Genomic DNA, 23,119 nt, shown 5'->3' on the forward strand with positions numbered 1-23,119 from the left:
ACATGAATTTTACTGTCTAACGAAAGCAATAAACAATGTACTGCAGTCACACAATCAATCAGTCAGTAGCTGAACTGGGTTCCACACAGTCAAAAAAAACATCAAAAGAGAACTGCAAAAACAAAAGCACAAAATAAATAGACAGACCTCAGCGTAACACTCAAAACAGAAGTGTAGCACTCAAAACGGAGCACATTTGGCTTCCGGAAAAACCAGAACACTTACTTCCGGGTTTGAAGTGTTTGGGTTCCAAGTTGTTTGAGTACCAAGGCGTTTGAGAACCAAGGTACCAATGTATAGTAAGTTGCTATACGCATCATGAGCAATTTTAGAGTAAATCTGCATGCATTGCAACAGTGTTTCCAGATTTTTTTAGGAGAGAGGCAAAAGTGTTTTCACTTCATTGCAACAGTGTTTTTTCATTTGCGGTGACGGTTTGGGAAAGGCACATGAACAAAATTTCACATCCCAGATTGCTGTGAGCTCAGGAACGGACTTCATATTATGATGAATGTGTTGTGTGAAGTCATGTCTTCAGTTTTGATCATGGGACAATTGTTACTGGGACCACAGGACATGAGGAGACGAGGCTCATCCCTTTCCCCCCCAGCTGTGAGCAGAAACAAAATCCTCTCCCACATCTCTGAGGCTTGGAAACTTAGTTCTCTTGGGAAGATTTTATCCCAGATCACATCTGGGAAGGGATAACCCCCCCCCCCCATGGTCCTAATAACAATCTCCCCACCACCAATACCTTTAATTAGCATAAAATCCCCCAAATGCCTGTAATTAAAGAACTACTGAAGATACAGCTACATGCAAGTGATTCAGCATACGTGAATAGCTTGTCCCCAAGTAACCTCACTCTGGAGTTGAAGCGGCTTGGGGAATGGGATGTGTTTAGGAGATGGGAAAGCGAGGAAGAAACAGAGAAAGGAGTAAGGTTATTGGACAAATGCAGGAACAGGAGAAGCCAGTGTGCTGGGGGTGGTACCACAGTGACACTCTTCTGGCAGTGTTGCTGCTAACCTAGATGGAGAGGGGGCAGACTAGGATGGTGGCAAATTTGGGGCTGTGTGGGCGCACCGATGGGAATGACAGGTTGGCCCTACCAGTGCAGTCTTGACCTTGCCACCTCCCTGCTGCCTCCAAACACCACCTGAGTAAGCAGTAGGGATGCTGCTGTCAGGAGTCTGCCTCCACTGGACCACCCCACCATGCTTGCTGCTCTTGGTTAGTAGCATACAAATTCTTAGGGATGGGGAAGAGCACACCTTTGGGAAGTTTGAGAAATGCTGGCTTAGATCCGTTGCTTGCTTTTGTTGGCCCAGCAGTCATTTTATCCTGAGAAGTGAAGGATATGTGTGTCACAGGAATATGGGAGTCAAAAAGAGAATGCAAATAAGATCTAGATGAAGGTCTGTTTTAGCAGATCCTTGTCACTGAGGAGTAATTTATGGCATAGGCATTAACAAGGAGGACTCGGTGTGATTCTGGCTTCCTGTAAGGAGTCAGAAGATGAAGATCAAGTACAAAATGTGTTTTATGCTTGTGTCTGTAATATCTATTAAATAGACCCAGAGTACTTTTAGGGGAAAATATTCCCAAGAGTATTTTCTTTTATTTGTGAATTTTAAATGACAAGGGTGGGGGCAATTCCCCGACTCCTCAGCTTGGCCCTCATTTATTATCTTTTTCATTATTTAACAAAATTTATATACTGCTTAATATTTTTATTTTTAAAACCTCTTAAGTGGTTTACAACAAGAAGTTTACAGTTTATCTTTCTTTTGCAAGGATAGCAGAAGCATCATCTTTTATTTTTTAATGTATTTACTGTATTTTAGCTCTCCATTTCAGAGCAAGTGCTCTCAAAAGGTTTGTTGGGATTTTAGAAAAGTCTTTTGGGTTTGCTTTAAAGGGTCTCTAGCTGAGTTTTCAGAAGAGGGAATTCTAAAAGTGTAGGGCCAGCATGGAAAAAAGCATTGTCCCTGGTGCCTGCCAGCCTGATCAGCCTTGATAGCAGGCCAGAGAATATAGCAGGGTTTGAAAACATGGTTCTCTTCAGATGTTGTCAGACTTCAGTTCCCATCAGCCCTGGCAAGCACGGCTAGTGGTCAGGGGATAATGGGAGGGCACCACATTGACCATTTCAGGAGTAGAGCACCTGAGGCCAATTTTAGTGGCTCATTTGGTAATAATTCACAACATAGCAATGTTTAAGGAGACCTCAGTGTAATGCTGATTTCATGTAAAGGATCAGAACATAAAGACAAATACCTGCTGCACCAACAAGCACAAAACAAACCCTCTGCAGCACCACAAATTCAGCTCAAACGTTGGAAAGTGTTGATCACTTCTCCTACCTGGGCAGTTATCTTTCCACAAGGGCCAACACTGATACCAAAATCCAGCATCGCCTGAGCTTTGCGAGTGCAGCTTTCTCCCGATTGAAGTGCAGCGTGTTTGAAGACCGGGACATTCGCAGGGCAACCAAAATGCTTGTTTACAAAGCCATTGTACTACCAACCTTACTGTATGCTTGTGAAACATGGACCATTTATAAATGCCATCTCCAACTCCTTGAAAGATTCCATCAACCGTGTCTCCCAAAAAAAATTCACATCACTTGGGAAGACAGGCAAGCTAATGCCAGTGTACTGGAAGAAGCAAAGGTCTCCAGTGTTGAAGCAATGATTCTTCAACCTCAATTTCGTGGGACTGGTCATGTTGTGCAGATGCCTGATTATCGTCTTCCAAAACGACTACTCTATTCCAAACTTAAAAATGGAAAGTGTAATGCTGGTGGTCAACCAAAGAGGTTTAAAGACTGTCACAAGGCAAATTTTTAAAAATGTAGTATAAACACTGACAATTGGGAAACCCTGGCCTGCAAATGCTCCAGTTGGAGGACAGCCTTTACCCAAGGTGTCATGGTCTTTGAAGACGCTTGAACTCAGGACGAAAGGCAGAAACATGCTAAGAGGAAGGCATGTTTGGCAAGCCATCACCATGATCAACTCCTGCCCAGAAACTTGTGTCCCTACTGAATCCAGAATTGGCCTCCACAGTCACTTACGGTCTTACTGTTAAGACCATGTTCATGGAAGACAATCTTACTCAGCTACAAGTGATCGCCAGAGAAGAAGATGACAACACACAGCTTATGTTTTCGAAATAGATACTAGCACTATGGAGTGTAATATAACTTACTTCTTTGAATAAAGACACGAGTGGGTTTATTATTATTATTATTATTATTATTATTATTATTATTATTACTGACCTATTCTTGACTCCAGTTCCTGACAGGCATCTAATTTGATGCCAGGAAAGAAAGGTATAATTAGCTGATGTGCTTAGAGTTCTGATATTCTTGTCAAACTCCTCCTTAGTCCTGTTTGCCACCCATGTGTTGGGGGTGTGGAGGAATTTGTTTTAGACAAGGGTTCCAAAAAACCTGAGAAGTTTCCTTGGGAAAATAGTTTCCAGTGGAATGCAGAGACTTGGTTCACTTGACCCCAGTGGTTGGCCCTGAATTGACTCATTCGCCAATGCAAGTCGATTTACTGCATTGGATTACATTGAGTTACTGAATCGGAAATTGCTGCTTATAAATTTATAGCCAGGTTGTTAAATATAACAATCAGACAAATTTACCCACCCAATGTATAGTTTAGATAGCGATGTATCGGGCTTATTTTTCTTCTGGTCGAAGAATTGCTGTTATGGCTTTTTAATGCCATTTGCTCTTCCAGCATTTAATCATTGCCTTGAAAAGTGCTCTGATAATAGAATAAGGGCTTTGGAGTTTGGATGGCTTAGTGGATTAATCTTCACCTTTTGTTAGTTTGGTTTGAATCCAGAAACTCTGATCAGAAAGAAAATATTCTGATTAAATAGCTTGGAAGAATAACTTTAAAATATGAAGGGCTGTCATCTGACATGGTTAGAACAGGTATGTTGTGTGTTAAGAACTGGATGCTAGTTTTTTGTTTCATACTTTAGGGGATCTTCCCCATGATCTCTATGTATTTGAGTAGGTATAGCATATAGGAAAGAGAGAAATGCTAAGTAAAAATGACGAGGTATTTTTACAAAGGGTTTCCGGCAGCAGATTGATATCTTTTAAATTTCTGAGCAGTTTTTATGGGTTGGAGCTGTTATTCAATGTCATCATTTTTTTATGCTTCTTTGGCCACCTTAGACTGAGTTTCTAGTGACGCCACAGTACATTAACTTTTCTTTCTTTTGGCTTTGTTGAAAAAACAGTAGTGTTCTTTTCCAGAAGATTCAAAAGATAAGAACTTCCCAAAGTAAGCAGCACTAAACTTCTTTTCCCAAAACGGGACACAAGCTGGTTATATGTCTCGTTTTGTCCATATATATCATTCTAATTGAAGGAGAGAAAACTTACTTTACTTTTAATATACTAGAAGTCCTCCATCTAAAAGCTAGACTATGAAGAGGTTTGTTAGTTTCACACATGCAGTGATTGAGTTGATCGCCCTTTTCAGTTAACAGCAAACCTTGATTGCATATACTGTAACTCATGTAGTACCATTATAAAGATATACATGCAAACGTTTAGTTTCTCTATTGCACCATAATAATTGATATTAGAACAGTTTAAATACATCATAATCCCCACCCTCTCTGTTTTTCTTAGTAGCTATATGGCTGATTTTGCATATTGATGTTGACCATTTAAATGTATTGGATTCTTAGAACTGAAATAAATGCTTTCTCCTCTGTTTAGATGTATTATATTAACTGCATTGGTTAGAGTGCATGGGCTGTTTGATGTGTTTTGGAGTAAAGGAGATAATAGCAAAAATTGTGAGTTAAACACTCCCAAGAGATTTAAAGAAAATATAAATGCACTTTTAATTATGATGCAAATTTACTACATGATCTAATCAACATGAAATATTATTGATTGGGCTTTTATGCACAGTGGTATAGCAGAGCAGCTTCATTCTTCATTATTAAAAGGCAAATTGAGAGCACTTTACTAAATTATTTTTTTATTAGCTGCATGTTTATCCAAATTATTAATTTCAAAATTTATCATTGAGTGAAAATGTACTTTTAATTGCGTACATATTGCTTTTAATCAAGATACAAACAGAGACAAATCAGAACTTGTATGGATTTACATCTTTTCAACTTCATGGTATGTTAGCTTTTATGATTAAACTTTTTAAAAATAATTAACAGGAGTTGTGTCCAATATAACTCACAGTATATTGGTTTCTTCAGTACATTGAAATTATACCTTGTTATTGGTTGTAGTATATAATGTAAAAAACCCCACCAAAATCAAATCATGAGAATGTTGCATTATTTTGGATTCATAAATCCCTATTGCCACTTTAGTTGCAGCTGGGGAGAGGACATATTTCTGATTGTCCCCCCTTTCCTGGGGGGGGGAACCACTTTCTGCTTTTAGTAAACTAACATTTTAGGGAGAGAACTGCCTCCCCCCCCCCCCCCGTTGTCCTATACTTCATGCATGCAGAGAGACTTTTATATAGTGGAGTGTTCAAAAGTACCTGGAAGCTATCAAAAGGTAAGATCTAGATTCCAGTCCATCCTACCCCAATCTTCGGTCCACAGATGTTACAGGACTACAACATAATCCTTGACAATTGGTCATGTTGTCTGGGAATGGTGAGAGTTGTTTCCCTGAGATCAAAGGTTAGGGAATAGACTAAGCGACCAGGGTTCAAATCCTCCCTCAACTATGAAGTTACTGGATTACCTTGGGCCAGTCATTCTCTCTCACTCTTCTAACCTATCTCAAAGCGTTGCTTGTTGAGAGGATAAAATGGGTGGAGGAAGAATCACGCATGCTGCCCTAAAAAATGGAGGATATAAAATGAAGTAATGTAATAATAAATGTGCCTGTGGTATGTTGTAAACGTGAGAATCTGTTCCTATCATCAGAACATCACCTTTAGATTTTCAGTTTCTTGACAAAACTTGCAAATTGTGTAGTAAGATTGCGACATTTCATTAGCAAGTTTGATCCGATCACGAAATCTAAGAACATTATTTTATTTTTTTACAAAAAATACTACCTCTTTGTATGCTAACAACATTGGATAACTGACAATAAATGAAGGATTACTTTTCCTGCCCATTGCCTAGACCCCAAAATACAGTATTAAGTCAAGTGTAAATCAGTGGGGATTTTCTTGCTGAAATACCTGGATTATTTGTTGATGGAGTTGGTCAATAAATAATTATAGAGATATTAAAAGCAAGGAAAAAAGAGCTCAGTTGCCAATTTGCATTCTCTACAGCTTTGTGAAGAAGTCCTCCTTAGCCTGAGCATTAAACTGAAACACTAATGAACATTTAAGCAGTATATTAGAATTACAGTATTTGATTTCTTGTAGTTTTTTTAGAGTATAGCCACAACTGTTTTCAGGCTTTCATTCTTTATTCGTGCTATATAGAAGTGCTGTAGCCCTAGATGACGATAAGTCTTTTGTCTTCAACTTGAAACGTATGCTGTGGAACTCTCACAGAGCCCCAAATAATATTGTAGCCTTGTGGTAAGTGAAATTAAGGTGCATCTCACATTGTGAGACCCATTGCAAAGGGCACGTCATTATTGTGTGGGCAAACCTACACTCACATATCGGAAGTTCAGCTAGGTTCTTTAGGTGAATCCAAAGGCTTAGTTATGCCCAGCGATACCTTCCCCAGGCCCCTGCCCTCTGTTTGAATAGCAGGCCACTGCGCTGGTGCTTGACATTTTGAAATCAAACTCCTCCATTTTGAAACTAACCTTCGCCATATCTTCTTGGGGCAGAGCTGCTGCTCAAGACACAATTCAATGTTCCTTTGGTTCTAGGTCACCCTTTCTAAACACTTTCAGTTTTCCGTGCTACTGCAATTTAGAATCAAAGCGTTAGAAAGACCCTCCAAGGCCCACCTCCCAGGGGTGCAGAGAACGCCATTGTTTCCATATCCAGCCTCTACTTACTGGAAGCATCCCTTTGCTTGGATTCACCATGTAGCCACCTTCCTGCTTGCTTCCTTTTGCAGCTCTAATAACCAGTTTCTATCTCCAGCGTTTATTGTGCTGCTCATCCCCTGTAACAATGCACACTGCCTTTTCCCAAACCGCTTCCTCTGAGCTAATTCAGCCTGGCTCATTTACTGACTGTAGCCTCACTTTTAAAACCTACCCTTTCTTGGCAATGCAGAGTCACTTTGGTTAGCCCAATGTTGCTTTCTTGTAGCTCTGTTATCAGTAAGATATTAATGATGGTGTGTACATCTTCCATTGGGAAGTGAGTGTCCTGTGCTCCCCTCCTTTCCTTTGTGGGGGTCCCATATCCTGGTTTAATAAACCTTGCCCTAACTGTTCTGTTGAAAATGGCAATAAAATGTTGGTTCTGGGCAGCGCCATTTTTCTAGAAAAAGAGGTTCTGGAACCCACCTGAGAGGTGCTGGAACTGAGTTCCGGAGAGTTCCTGTCCTGGTTCTGAGACTGAGAGAAGGATGGCTGTGTGTATGGAATTTTGAAATTCCATTGTAGCTATCTTGTGACTGAGAGTATTCTGATAATTTGTAAAAACCTTCAGGGCTTGCGTCCTTGTAAGGAACTGTTCCTTTCCCACAAACCTTTGTCCTTTCTTTAAAGGCTGTCTTGTTACACAGTAGTTCATCTTCGTTATGGTGATTTTTTTAAAAAAATAATTAACAGGTTTATTAATCTTGAAGAATTTATTATCGTCAAACATGAGATATTATTAAGTTGCTATTGTACAAAGCGTTTTGCCTCACTGTTGGAATGACTTGTCCTCTGCATTGGCAGACACAGAAACATTCATTTTGTTTCCTAATTAGAAGAACTGCAAGCAGAAGCTATGACAGAGTTCAGCTCCTCAATGTACAGCCTGCCAGGTTCCATAGCGCAGGCTTTATAAAATTCTCCTTAATTCAGGAACAGAATATCATTAACTTTGTAAGTGGATGAATACAATGGACAAGCAATTTAATTAACTTCTAACATTGAACGTTGGATGGGAGACAAAATGAAATTATGCACATATTTCTCAGGCAGGCAGTCAACCTTGAAAGGGGGCTTGATTGTGCTGGGTCAGACAAGGGGACAGCTCTGTCCAATTATTTCATATTTAGCCTTAGAATATGAAATTTGAAATTTGGTACTTTGTAAATCAATCGTCCCTTATTTTGAGGCAGCTTACAAAGATTCCCGGAGATACAGAACAGCACCCGGTGACTGTGACATGCTAAATACAGCCTTTTACCACATGATACCCTTCCCATTGAGAGATGACCTGGATAATACTAAATGAAATGGGCAATAATGTCGTCTCAACAAATTGAATTTGCCATCACCGAGTCTATTATAGAAGAAGAGATCCATGAAATACTAAATTGATTTGAAGCCAGGCGGTGTTCTAATTACAATTGCTTAAAGTCAAGTGATCATGGTAAATGTGGCTCAACTTTAGACTTAAATTTTCGACAAAGTAACAATATCTTTTCTCTGAAACACAAAAGATCACGGTCGTTTGGTGCTCATAAACCACTGGAGGTGCGGGGTGCCATTTTCATATCTATTCCGTGGCAGAAGAATGTGCAGCATGTTGTAGATGCTGTACTTGGAACCACAGGCAATTTCATTAAAAGACCAGAATATATATTTTCCCACCTTCTCTTAAATATTTCCTGAAATCTTTTCCATGTAGGTCTTCCCAGTTTTTGGTATATAGAAAATGAGAACAGTAAGAAATTGTCTGGACTAGAACCTTTCTGCAGTAGTGCTATGTTGTTATGAATTTGCGGGGGGGGGGGGGTTCCAGGGAGTTCTTAAACAGAAGAGCATTCAGAAATGCCACACATACCACTGCCGTCTGAAATAATTCAGTTCAATCTAGCACCACACACTTCTGCTGCTTAATTATGCTGTGTGTTTAGATCAGGCAGGATGATCTGTAAAGTTTTGTGAAGTGGGGAGATGTTAGGCTCTTTGTTTTAATAGCAGTTGATCATCTCACACATCTGCCCAGCCAGTCATCAGGGATGATGGGTCTGACATCATCCAAAACATCTGGGGAGACCCAGGTTGGTGAAGGGTGTGGTAAACCATAGTTTACTGTTACATGAACGAGGCTGCTCAAACCTTGGGGTTGCACCCTCCTCCCTCCCCTTTCATCTTCCCAGCACAGCTGCAAGGAGGCAGTATTAAGCTTTTGCTTTCTGTTTTAAAATCACCAGTTTTCTGTGTCACGGGAGACACTTCTTGTTAGATTAAACTATTGTTTATTGAGACAAGCCAGGAACCAGCCCATGGTTAACCAACAGTATTTATACTAACCAGAGTTCTCTCCCCCACACCCCGCCACCCACATTCACAGATAACAGCCTCTAGTGAATCGTTTTTAGCAATGAATAACACGGCATTCTCTGTTAAATCAGTGGCAATTTAAAAGACAGAAATTAAGGTGCTCTGGCACCTGATCCTAACCACCAGGGACGCCTTAACCGGCCTGCATCATGAAAGCAACTTCAAAAATGGCAGAATTATTTTGCAGGGACTGCTGGTCTTAGGATAAAGCAGTGGGAATGTTAAAGAGTTAATGAAAGTAATTTGATCCGCTTTTAAAGTTCCAAACGCCCGTGTATTGGATGGACAAGGCGTGATGTGAAAACAAAGCACAATAACAGTTTAACGCTGTGTACTTTGGCTGATAAGACAAATGCCGGAAATGATAAATTGCTGGACACCTAATTTGTTTGCAGATAAAAAGTGATAGATTATTTTTTAATGAGATGATTTGTGTACACAGTTTTCCCCCACTTAGAATAGACATTCACCCCAATCCAGAGAACAAAAAACCCCACAAAAAAACCTTTTAACTGAAGGCATAAGATTACTAAAGAACTTCATGCCTTCCTCTGTACTGGGATATCTTCTTCTATCTGTTCCTGATCTCCAGATCCTGGATCTGCTTTGGCACCGTGCTGATTGACAGACGAAATGTCCCGCCTTACCCACCCATAGTTCAGGAGGGCGGTGGGAACAGGAGGATATGGAGCAGCATCTTCCTGTGCTTTTAATTATAAGTGAAAACTAAATGTATTCCATTTGCATCTAAATGAAGCTGTTAAGGAACACAAGCAACCCACCCAGCCTTCAAATTAGCTTTGAAAATGGGTTATGTCTAATAACGGTGGTCCATTTATATCCTTCCCAATACATTGCAACACAAAAGGATGCAATGAAAGATCCTTTAAAAAGAAGAAAAGAAAAGAAACCACTAACCAGTAAATGAATGCTTTTATGTAAAAATGTTGTCATGATATCCAGAGTTATTGTGGCTCCTCATTTGCCGTTGCTCTTCAAACTGAAATATGGCAGCTAATAGACTACATTTTTCTAATGGAAAAATAAGTGCTCTCGACAGTCAGGTTTATAAATATGTAAAAAAACAAAAACAAAACAAAAAACTCCTCTTTTAATTGTTTTTGGCCAAAAAGGCAGGTAATCAATAATATCAGACGTGACAAACATACTGGTGACACACGCTATAGTCAAAAGGACTGGCAAGAGATAAGGACTTCCTGTCAGCAGTGACCTATGCTAATTAATATTCAGATGCTGTCATTTTCCATGACAAATGGATTCCTTGAGCTATATTGATATAGTAGGTTAAACATTGAAAAAGTTAAGTTGCACTTTGACTTTAAATATTCATTAGAGCTAATTATGGATTTTATGACTACATGAATTACACTTTCTGAGTCGCCATTGGCAATTTATTTTACATTTATTTAAGGCACTCTTCATAATTGCAATATTAGCTTTAGCACGTTCAATGAGGGTTGTGTGCGGTGAATGTTTACTCTCCGTGGTGATTATTTAAACGTTTTACTTTAAGTACTTCCGTGTAGTTGTTAAATTTGCACAAGTGAAATGACCCATAGATCAGCATCTAATTAACAATTAAGTAGACACGGTTGCCTTTAGACTTCATAGATATTTTCATATTTTATCAGAATAACATTTCCATATCGTGAAAGTCATTATTGGTATGGCAGTTATTAGCTATGGATTCCCCACCCCCGCAAAATAGTATCAAAATATGCTTGCCATGCTGAAAATTTCCTTTGAGCTTAATTGGACGACCGAATGAACTCCAGCATATTACTGTTGGAATGCTCTGTGTAAATACTGATTGCTGCTCAGATACGTGTATTGTTGTCGTTATTATTATTATTAAATTTATACCAACCTTCATCTGAGGATCACGGCGTGGTTCATAATATAAAAACACAGAGATACATAATATAAAAACAAACAAAACAACACACACACTGTTTAAAAGGCCATAGATGGTTTAATTAGCCAAAGGTCTGGGAGAAGAGGAATGTTTTTGCCTGCAGCCTAAAGATATATAGACACATATAATTTTGTTTATATGCCGCCTTCTCACAGTTCAAACCATGCTCAAGGTAGCTTTGAAAAAATAGGTATCAAACTACAACATGAGAAAAAGTAGTCATAAATAAATAAAACATTAAAAAATGCAAAACATTTTCCACATAAATCACAACAAAATCTAAATAAAGATAGAAAAATCCAGCAGAAACAACCCCCTCCCCCAACAACACCTCAGCCCAGATATGTAATGCATCCGGTGAACCTCCTTGAGGAGAGCTTTCCGCAAACGGGGAGCAACTGCAGAAAAGGCCCTTTCTTGTGTTGCCACCATCCAGATCTCTCATGGAGGATGCATATGAAGAAGGGCCTCAGATGGTGATCCCAGGGTCCAGGTCAGTTCCCATGGGTTTCATGTCTGTGTTGGATATATGTACTACTTTACCATATATATATGGTAGAGTCCATATTCCATAGCACCCTGCCAACACTTAAATATGGACCAGCAGCTGCGCTGTGTATGGGCTGCTCTGTTTCATTGGAGAGAGCAAATCCATGCATACCAAGTAAATCTGCTTCCTCGATTGATAAAACTGTGCAAATGATGGGACTCTGCCAGCTCCTCTCTGCTAAGAAATTGTGGCAACTGTATATTTTGAGAAATGTGATTAAGGAGCTTAGAAACGATAATGCCAATTCAGCAGAATAGAATTGTCTTATAAAAACTGAAATTCAATATCTGTCAACCATACTTGAAAGTTCATGAGAGTTATATCGAAATAATTGTATTTCACTCAGATGTTGAAAAACAAAATAAGAAGAATCCAGACCTTAAACTGGCACTAGAAAATAATAGTAATTAAAATGGGGGGGGGTTATTGTTTGTAAATAAGCCCAATGTGCTATTGGCAAAGGATTTTGTTTTTTGCAACAGAACTTAGAAAGTTCTGTTTCAGTCTTTCTGTGTGGAGTTGGGTGAATCTGTCAACTTTGGTTTCTGTCCATTATTATTTCTTCTTCTTCTTCTTCTTCTTCTTCTTCTTCTTCTTCTTCTTCTTCTTCTTCTTCTTCTTCTTCTTCTTCAAGTTTCCACATTTCCACAACAGTTTGTGTTTATTAAGTCCTCGTGAAAATCTATTGTATTTTACTGTGAACTCCTCCTAACACACATACAGTTTTTAAGCAGTTTTTTGAGCTAAACTTCTAGGTCCTACCCAATTGGGAATTTTTTAGTAGCTTCTAAACTTGCGTGAAGCTGCTTTATACTGAATCAGGCCACTGGTCCATCAAACCCTGTACAGTGGTACCTCTGGTTGCAGACGGGATCCATTCCGGAGGTCCGGCCGGATCCCGAGGTTTTTGCAACCAGAGAGACAGCTTCTGCGCACGCACAGCAGTAGAGCGCTTCTGTGCATGTGCGTGCGGCAAAAACCTGGAAATATACTTCCGGGTTTGCCACTTACGTATCCCGAAGTTTATGTAAGCAGAGGAATACGTAAGCAGAGGTACGACTGTATTCTGACTGGCAGAAACAGGATTGAACCCTGCCCTCCAACAAGGTGAAGTTTCTTGCACCAGGCCCCACTATGAAGGGGGTGAAGTAATAGAGGAAGTCATGAATTGTGACGATGCAAGGAGATTTCTGTTGGTCCTAGTGTGGAGAGGGGCAAATACCATTTGGGATCTGCTTCAAGGTGACAAAGGGTTGTATCCAATGCTAATCCCATTCAGAGTAGACCAATTGAAGTGACTATGCATAACTAGGGACGCGGGTGGCGCTGTGGGTAAAACCTCAGTGCCTAGGACTTGCCAATCGTATGGTCGGCGGTTCGAATCCCCGCGGCGGGGTGAGCTCCCGTCTTTCGGTCCCAGCTCCTCCCCACCTAGCAGTTCGAAAGCACATCAAAGTGCAAGTAGATAAATAGGTACCGCTTTATAGCGGGAAGGTAAATGGCGTTTCCGTGTGCTGCGCTGGTGCTAGCTCGCCAGAGCAGCTTCGTCATGCTGGCCACGTGAGCCGGAAGTGTCTCCGGACAGTGCTGGCCCACGGCCTCTTAAGTGAGATGGGCGCACAACCCTAGAGTCGGACACGACTGGCCCGTACGGGCAGGGGTACCTTTACCTTACTTATACATGACTAAACGTAGGTTCATTCATTTCAGTGGGATTACTCTGAGTAGAACTTATTTAAAGATAAAAGAAATGTTTTGGGGAACCACAGAGCATGTGCTTCTCCACTAACCTCTCTCGCGGATTTATGGACACAGTGCTGATGGGGTATGTGCAGGGAAGAGAGTGATGCTTTCAACCCAGAGGACGATTGTGGTTTTTATTTTAGACTTAAGGGGGGGGGATGAGCAAAGGGAAGAAATCTTGGGAGTGGGAAGACAGGGACACCCTTCTGGAAGAGGCAGAGTTTTGGCTCACTGATTGCTGCATTATTTATGAGAAGCTGCACATCTAGAGATTAAACATTTGCTGATTTGTCAAAAGCACAAACATGAGAGTCCTGCCCATCTCCTTGACATATTAGTTCATCCAACGGAAAACACTGTCACACTTTTAATTGATGAGTACACTTTCTGGTGACCCAGGCAGCCTGCGCCAGGTTTTTATTATTATTATTCGTCCTATTTTTTATTATTATGCATTTATACACAGAGGAGGCAAATAAGTAGCAGGCGTTCTTAAGGAGGACTCTTCCAAGGTTAACCATTCTGAAGAAGGGCAGATTGACGGAATGGTAACAAAAGAAGAATGTAGTACAAGATAAAAAGGCTGACACCGAATATTTAATATCTTAATAGAATTTCATTAGCAATTAATAAAAGGCAGCTGCTGCTTACTGGTTATACACTAATGATACTCTGGCCTTTAACGTCCCAGGAATCACAGTGATAATTTTTTAAATAGCAATGTTCTTGAAGGGCTCCTCCTTGCAGAGATTTATTTGATATTAGCACTCATTCACATAGTGAAAATTCCTATGCTCAGGCTTTGTCTATTCTGCAATTGCATAACTCTGGTGGTGGTGGTGTTTTTCCTGCAAAAGTTAAGATGCTACCAAAGGGAATAGGGAAGTAATAACCTGATCATCAATAGATCCTGTTCTGTCAAAGCTGTTGCACTGCCAATTTTCACCCAAAAGAGAGTTGGCAGACTTGGGGTGAGGAGAGAATGAACTGTCGTGTGAGGAATCCGCCTGAGGATTTTGGATGAATTTGCCAAACTGTCAAAACCCACACAGAGATGCCAGCTTTCAGTCTGCTTGTGAGAATCATCAGAGATCGCAAAGAAAGGAATATATGACTACAACAAGATGAGAAAGAAAGTAATAAAGGACTATCCGGATTGAACTGGATAGAACTGATTAATTAATGCAGTAAAATAAGTGATGTCTGGACTTATCCGGAATTTTGGACTCGTGCGGAGCTTGATATATGGGTACCCTCAAAAATTTAAAATTTGGCTGTATAATTCGGAACCAATGTGATTTGAATAATGTGATGTGATTGGCCTGTTAATAAAAATTATTTTAAAAAAAAGAAGAAGAATTTGCCAAACTGTTGTGTGTTCCATCCAGTTTTGTGCCAGAGTTCACTGTGATGTGGCACAGAAATTGCATGCAGAATGGTCTGGAGCCGAAGGAGGAATCATTATAGCAGAGCTTTCAAAACTTTTCATGTTGGGGGACACACTTTTAGACATGCATCACTTTGCCACATCAAAATTACTAGCAAACTGGATGGAGGTCAAACTAACCCCTTTCCAGCCCTGGGAGAAGGGCAGGGAGCATTTACACAACACACCTACAGCTGTCGCACTAACATGTCACGACATGCAGTTTGGAAGGCTCTGCATTACAGTCTTCATGGAAGCTCACTAGTACTCTGATGCGCATGTACAGGTACATGTTCTTGAAAGGATCTCTCCTCCCAAATACCTGCCCTTGAAATCAGCAAGGGGAGGCCCTGTTTGTTGTCACATGGGCAGTGGTGGCCAATAGGGAAAGGACATGAGGCAGGGCCTTCTCTGTGGTGACATCACATTTGTTGAACTTCCTCCCTGACTCACACCAGAGCACCGGACCAAAAAAGGACAGGGGGGTAGAAAGAGAAGAAACATAATGCAAAAAATTATGATATATAAATGTTCTTATCTATGCTAATAATTATTAATAATAACCTCCTATATTCTGTATAAACTCATTCCAAATATCAGTATATTTACCCAAACAAAGCCTGTATTTATAAGCAATCCATTCATATGTTGCATGTGCTGTCGTGTCTTCAATCCATTGGTTAAAGGAAACCATAGTTTTGTTCTTCCAATTCATCAATACCAGTTTTTTTGGCCATAGTTAGGGCACATTTTCATTTGTCCAGTTGTCAACTTCCATATGATAGTTATAGAATTCAAAAGAATATTTTTTTCCCTGAAAATTTTAAGTTTTTCCTTATAGTCAGGTTTATACACTTCAACACTTCCTCCAGATATCCAGGACTATAATACAGCTACCTGGGCGCTGCTTCTTCTCAACAATGAGCTCCTAGAAATCCTTTAGGGTTTTTTGGTGCATATTTAAGTATCTTGTATAATCGTGTTTTTGTTGCCAGTTGCATTTGCCAATCAGTAGTAAATGAATTCTGAAGGATCATACTGCCTTTAAACACCAAAAGGATTTTTTTATTTATTGATTTTATGTCTTTCTGTACACTTATAATATTTCAGGTTTCAAGCTTTTGGGAGTGGTTTCTTTATGTTTTGCTGACTTGGTTTCTCTTTTCTTACAGGCACTGGGAAGCTTTTACTTTCTACATGAATCCTTGAAAAACATTTATCAATTTGACTTTAAAGGTAAGCGGAAGCTACAATATTCACTTATCTGGAATTAAGTCTGTGAGGCTTACCTCTGAATAGAAACGTTCAGAATTGCAGTGTTCTGTTCTGCTCATATTAGAAGGAGCAGCCTACATTACTTTTCCAGGACTATTTTCACACTTTACACGGGGCAAACCCAAGTTTATCTCTCAATGCACACTTGACAAGAAGCTGTGGCCAATCCTGGTCCTCTCACCAATGTATTCCAGTGATTCCCAACATTTTGAAAGCTGCCTGCTCTCACTTTAATATATATTAAAATATATATATCAAAAGCTTCATTTAGCTTATTGAGACAGGTCACATTCATTCTACGTTTTTGCACCACATTTATTTGAAACATCATTGAAATTGTAAGTGAACTAATTGTCTCAATTGTCTCAATTTCATTATTCTTGTTGTAACCCAAGATAGATTGCCCGCTTTCTTGTAATTGAGGGTAGAGGCCTGTCTTCAGTGAAGGATTGGAAACAGCCGTCCTGTGAGTGTTGCATTTCAAGGTTTAGTGGTCATAAATCCTCATCATCCTTTTGATGTGAAAGTAAAACCCAAGACATAACGCAAAGGATTCATCGTAGCATATTTTTATCCCTGAAAAAAGGGGCAATGTAAATTGCAGCATTGATATGAGAACTTGTTAATGACAGATTAACTTGCCTCTCTGCTCAGTCTCTCCACCTGTAACAGTTTAATGGCTGCTGAACAATAATACGGGTCACTCTTAATCAAGTCAATTGTGAAAATGCCCGATACATGCACTTACGTTTTAATGCTAAGTCTGGATTTTGTACCTGATTGCTTCCATCACCAAATTCAACCTTCACCTTACTGCCATTTATTTATTATTTAATTACATTTATGTCTTACCTTTCCTCCATGGATCTCAAGGTGCTCTATAGAGGGTGACCAGTAACAAGCACCATCCCAGCATCTTCATCAGTGCTGGTCTTTGGTCTCTCAAATTTTGGCGGTGCCCTGTGTGCAGCACTAAAATTCTGCCCCCGCTGCCTAGTGCGCTCCATTCTAAAACATTGCTTTTGTGCCCCCTGCAGCACAGCACCGATCACGCTACCCTAAAACCACCTCTGTCTTTGATTAGCTTCATCAAAATGTTATTGGTCAAACGTATACGGTTTATAGCCAAAAAAAACGAATCAGTCAAACAAATTTTAGCAAGCAAGCAAAGATTTAAAAACACAGCATAGTAAAACTCATAAAACATACATGCACTTTATGGCACATCTCTCAGAAGGCTAGTCTCATGGTTTTTCCTGTGCTGGGAAGCTTTTAGCTGTGTTGAACTTAGCAGTCTTAGCCATGCTAGACAGCAGGTGTTTAATTTTTCCCCCAGTGATCCTTTGAGTGACAATCGGCTGGAAGAATTTCTTTAAATTTTTTTGCCCTTGGAATTTCATATAATGGCATTCCCAGATACAAAAGCACTGCTATCTCGGAATTTTCTTTTTACTCCCCTCTAAACAGTTGATTTTCATTTTTTTTTTAATCTCGGAGCTAGCAACGAACAAGCTGTAGCACACTGCAGGCATAAATGCATGGCATCTTTCAGATCATGGTATGAAAGAGTGAGTAGCTTAGCTATATACCCCTCTACATCAGTATGAAATGGAGAACATGAATTTCCTCACCATGGACAGTTCTTATAACATGAGTGTCAGCTTTACATCAGTTGAGCAAAAACTTCTGAGACCTTCACTTGTTATTAATTGTCAGCAGCATCAAAATCTAGTATTTATTTCTGCGTTTTTTCTTCTGTTGTGTGTGTTAAAACCTCTTTGCAGAGGTAGTAACAATAATAATAATTTATTATTTATACCCCGCCCATCTGGCTGGGTTTCCCCAGCCACCCTGGGCGGCTTCCAACAAGAATGTTAGAATACAATAATCTGTTAAACATTAAAAGCTTCCCTAAACAGGGCTGCCTTCAGATGTCTTCTAAAAGTCTGGTAGTTATTGTTCTCTTTGACATCTGGTGGGAGGGTGTTCCACAGGGCGGGTGCCACAACCGAGAAGGCCCTCTGCCTGGTTCCCTGTAACTTGGCTTCTCGCAGTGAGGGAACCGCCAAAAGGCCTTCAGCGCTGGACCTCAGTGTCTGGGCAGAATGATGTGAGTGGAGACGCTCCTTCAGGTATACTGGGCCAAGGCCGTTTAGGGCTTTAAAGATCAGCACCAATACTTTGAATTGTGCTGGGAAACGTACTGGAAAGAGGTAGAGGTATTCTAAATGCTGCTTGTTTCTTCCTAGCTAAGAAGTACAAAAAAGTTACGGGGAAGGAAATCTACTCAGATACATTAGAAAGTACACCTATGCTGGAAAAAGAAAAGTTCCCACAGGACTATTTCCCTGAGGTAAGTATAGAATCATAGAATATTAGCATTGGAAGGGACCCGAGGGTCATCTAGTCCAACCCCCTGCAATGCACGAATCTCAGCTAAAGTACCCATTACAGGTGGCCATCCAACCTCTGCTTAAAAATCTCCAAGGAAAGAGAGTCCACCACCTCTTGTGGGAGTCTGTTCTACTGCCGAACAGCTCTTACTGTCAGAAAGTTTTATAGGCAAGTATGTGCTTGATTGTGATCTCGTTTGTACTAGTGACCTGGTTGGAGCCATTCTTGAATTATGGACTTGTAATTCTGCCTGTGGATTCACTCGGAAGCAAAATATTCTTGCATGGTCACCAGCACGTCCACTGGTAGACAATTGATCCATATTCTTTTAGATAAACTTACTATGTCTGCTGTAGTGAGGAGACTGACATAATTAGGTAAGGTCAAGCATGAGGTCAAGAAAGGATAGCCAGCTGATTCACCAATGGGCAAGAGCCATTCAGGTGTAGTCTTTTCAGAACCAGCCCAGGTGACAAAGAGATGGAGAAGCACAGGAGTGTAAAGAATGAAGAGGCACAGAGAAGTTAAGTTGAAGCCACAGGTAATGTTCTTGTAGAACATGCTGACCAGGAATGAAAATTTGTATAGGGCCAAGGGAACAAGGTCACAAATGATGGTGGTGGAGCAAGTTAACAATCTACTGAGCCTAGTTGGCCCTGCATCATATTGATTCATCATTTGCATTTCCAGGGGGGAAACCCCAATCATGGCAAAAGACTCGAATCCACCCTGGAAACTCTTTCAGAGTAGCCCAGCCACAGCAGTAGATCACAGTCAGAACATCAGTGGGCAACCCCCAAACTCAACAGCCAGTCACATACCAGGCACAAAGGCTTACGGGGGGGAGGGGGGACATCAGCTGGATAGAAGAACTCATGCTGGAGGCCATAGTTTGAATCCAGGTTGCAATCCATATTAGGAAAGATGGGGAAGAGCCCCCACACTCAGGCAAAGCTGAGCCAAAGTACAGTGGTACCTCAGGTTACATACGCTTCAGGTTACAGACTCCACTAACCCAGAAATAGTACCTCGGGTTAAGAACTTTGCTTCAGGATGAGAACAAAAATCGTGCTCTGGTGGCACGGCGGCAGTGGGAGGTCCCATTAGCTAAAGTGGTGCTTCAGGTTAAGAACAGACCTCCAGAACAAATTAAGTTCTTAACCCGAGGTACCACTGTACCACCTCAGTGGGATAATAGCCTGGCTCCTGCATGGACCAACCAGCCCTTTTGGTATACCACGCTCCACCAGCAACCTGCATAACCCATTCAGCCCCTCCATTTTTCCTGATGGGTGGCATTTCAGGAGGCCTACTCACCCCCCCCCCCACCATCATCCCTCCATCCCTCTCTCCCCCCGCAGTCCCACAACTGACTTTCTCGTATACTCTTTGCAACTGGACCCACCCCTTGGGCATATTTGTGTGTGAAGCCCCAAGGCAAGGGTGGCTACTTTGCATGCTGAATTTTTCAGGGGAAATTTGCATCGACTTTACATTGCTGTGTGTTTACCCCCAGGCTTCTAATGTAACATTTATGTTCCTTTTTTTTTTTTTTTTTTTGCAGGTGGGGTTTGCCCTTGGTTTAAGACTGATTTCTTTTCTTTTTATTACTGCCGCTTAAGGATGATCTAAAAGTAATTACAATGATTGAGGCATAATGCAATTCAAAATAATTACAGCCCACTGCATATAAAAGTAACAAAACTTTCTCTGCTGATTTATGGCTTCTCTTGGCTGTGCATGAATCTCAAACGATGCCTTTGGGAGCAACACTCCAGATAATGTTAGGTCATTTTTAAAAAGCAGATTTGTGTAGTCTATCAGGGCTGAGTAATTTCCCCCCCTCCATAGTGAGAAATTGGTTGTTATCATAGATCACCGATACTGCTCAAAGCTCTTGTGAAAGATGAATTAATTTCACTAATGCTTTAATGCAAACCTTTCATGGAGAAGGCTGTATGGTGATAACCTTACCACAGTCTCTCCTTTCTCAATGATGATTTATGTTGTCTTTTAGTAGATGAAACTGCCTGTATTCACAATCTGTCGGCTGGCTAAAGGAATCTTATTAACAGGAAAACTAGGGAGAGACTTAATATTGTGTAAGGTGAAAGATGCCAAACTCATTTCTTGGGGTGTGGAGTTGCTATATTCTAAAATCCAGATAACACATCGCTGAAGAACACAGATAATCCTGAACAGTTTTGATATTTGGTGCTTCTCTAGACACAGGCGACCTGTTCTCTGAGACGGATCACTACATGAGTATCTCAGTGGGTTGGAATGGCAAATTTCAGCGTTCTTACCCTGTTCGATCCCATGATCAGCTAAGCTCAAGCCCCCACCCCCAAAAGCCTTGGCTTCCAATGGTTCAGTGCCAGACATACACCCCATCTCAAACTTTTGCTTACAATATGAATCTTGGAACAAATTTAAAACTACAGATTTGCCAGGATTTCTTAAAGCAACAGATGTTTCTAAGCCTGTTTTAGAGCTTCTATCTACTGCTGCTAGGGAGTCTAGAAATGCAAGGATAAACATCTCTGCCATTTTTAGCATTCTTTGCCACTACTGTCTTCTTCAGTCACCCCACAACTTCTGGCTTAACTCAATTGAGGGGTGGTGGAAGGGCTGACCTCCACCCCACAACGACAAAAAGAACATAAATGATACATTAGAAGACTGGTGTGAACACAAAGTGATGTGAAATTGATGCAAGCTCTTAGTGGTCATCATAATTTGCAGTGTTAAGGTCTTGAAAGAAGAATGGTTTTCTAATTAGGAACTGAAATATACTTTCCATTCACCAATATGAAGCAACTTGCCTTCAGGAAAACAAGACCTTAATTTTTAACATATGGAGTTCTGCTCAACGGCGGAATTCACATGCACTAGTAGGAAAGCCTGCTTTCGTGGTGGCCTTCTTGGAGGAAGAGCGTTCTTCTTCAAGGAGGAGCAGAGGCCAGCTGGTCAGTCTTTGTACTGATCCACACCATCTGTCCGTCTTCTTGGAGTTGTAGCAGGGTGACGCATAAGGAGAGACGAGGCTGCCCAGGAAGCTTTTGCTTTGCTTTTGGACTACAGTTCCCAGTGTCCCTGAAAGTTGGCCATGCAGACTGGAACAGGTGGCAGCTGGAGTCTAACAATACGTAAAGAGTCGCAAGTTACCCTCTCCTGCTTTAAAGGAGTAATGCTGGGACTGAGTTGCGTCTAACAGGGGTCGCCAACGTAGTGCCTTTCAGATGTGGTGACCTACATTGTCCATGACCATTGGTCTTGCCGGCTGGGAATGATGATGGTTATAGACCAGAGCATCTAGAAGGCACTACATTTGCTGCCCATGGGCTATGGGATGGACACACATGTGATAATGCACTGCCATGACCATGGAGGGCTTGTTAGCACTACTAAATTCATCACAGTGAATGAGCATAAATTTGCGACACTGTGAATTGTTCCCCAGTCCCACTGCTCAGAATGCAGCCTTCGATGGGCCTAATCTTAAGGTGTCTACTGTTCCAATTACACTTCTTCAGAAGCAGGAATAGGATTACTGCCATTGTCACTTCAAAACATCTTTCTTTTATCTCTCCTGCTTGGTATGGTTGAGTGAACCCCTGCTGGGTCACTGCTGTAAATTGATTTGGCTCCTTTCAGTAAAATGATGGTGAAAAGATGAATTAGGATGCTGTGCTACTCATTATCTAGCATGGCTTGTGTGCATTACTTATTGGTCTTGGTGATGTTTGTCACGTTAATGTTTCCTGGACATCCCTTTTTACTTTTTAACAACTCGGGGTTATTTATGTTGCTGGCCTTTCTTTCCAGAAGGATCCATCTGATACCAACAAATGCTATTAAAGGTGTTTAATATGTAGAATTGTTAAGTACTTCTCAACCTCCATAATAGACAGGGTTGCACAGGTTTTCCCTATTCTGTACTGCAATTCTTTCGTAGATTGGCTCTGCTGCATTCTCCTCCATGTACCCCTCCCATGTTTAACCATTATGCAAGAGGCAGAGCAGGCCCTCATTCATTTGGTCCCACCACCACTGAACCCTTACAGCTCCTGCCCCCAGGGGGCGGTTATGAGTGAAGCTTGCTCTACATGTAAAGGTACCCTTGTGATTTAGGGCCCTGTGCATCCTGGGTTGTAAATCATTGGTGGGTGCGGGCTAAACATGGAAGGTCGGTTTTCCGCTCCAGAAGTCTTTGCCCCAACATGGCTGTGCTCTCCACCTCATACCGTCCTTAATCACATCAAGGAGAATGCCCAAAATATGGCTTCCCTTTTGCTTTTTTCTGATTATTCATGAAGGATGGCTATTGCTGCACTTTCCTGCTGCTTTTATAGGCAGTCATTTTTTTCTGTGTCAAAAAAACATGTACATAAGAGAACA

The 23,119-nt window shown here is 40.9% G+C and overlaps 1 protein-coding gene across 9 annotated transcripts in view; it reads left to right on the forward strand.

Annotated features, from left to right (window-relative positions):
- The window catches only part of INPP5A (inositol polyphosphate-5-phosphatase A), a 253,172-nt gene that overhangs the window by 118,977 nt on the left and 111,076 nt on the right, over positions 1–23,119 (forward strand). For all 9 annotated transcript variants that reach the window (XM_083617007.1, XM_083617006.1, XM_083617009.1 and 6 more), the window contains exons 5-6: positions 16,222–16,285; positions 18,574–18,677. In XM_083617007.1, coding sequence (XP_083473133.1) covers positions 16,222–16,285; positions 18,574–18,677 — 168 coding nt within the window. The remainder of the gene's footprint in view (positions 1–16,221; positions 16,286–18,573; positions 18,678–23,119) is intronic.

The sequence above is a fragment of the Podarcis filfolensis genome (genome assembly GCF_964270895.1).
Source record: "Podarcis filfolensis genome assembly, chromosome: 5".
NCBI classification, from domain to species: Eukaryota; Metazoa; Chordata; class Lepidosauria; order Squamata; family Lacertidae; genus Podarcis; species Podarcis filfolensis.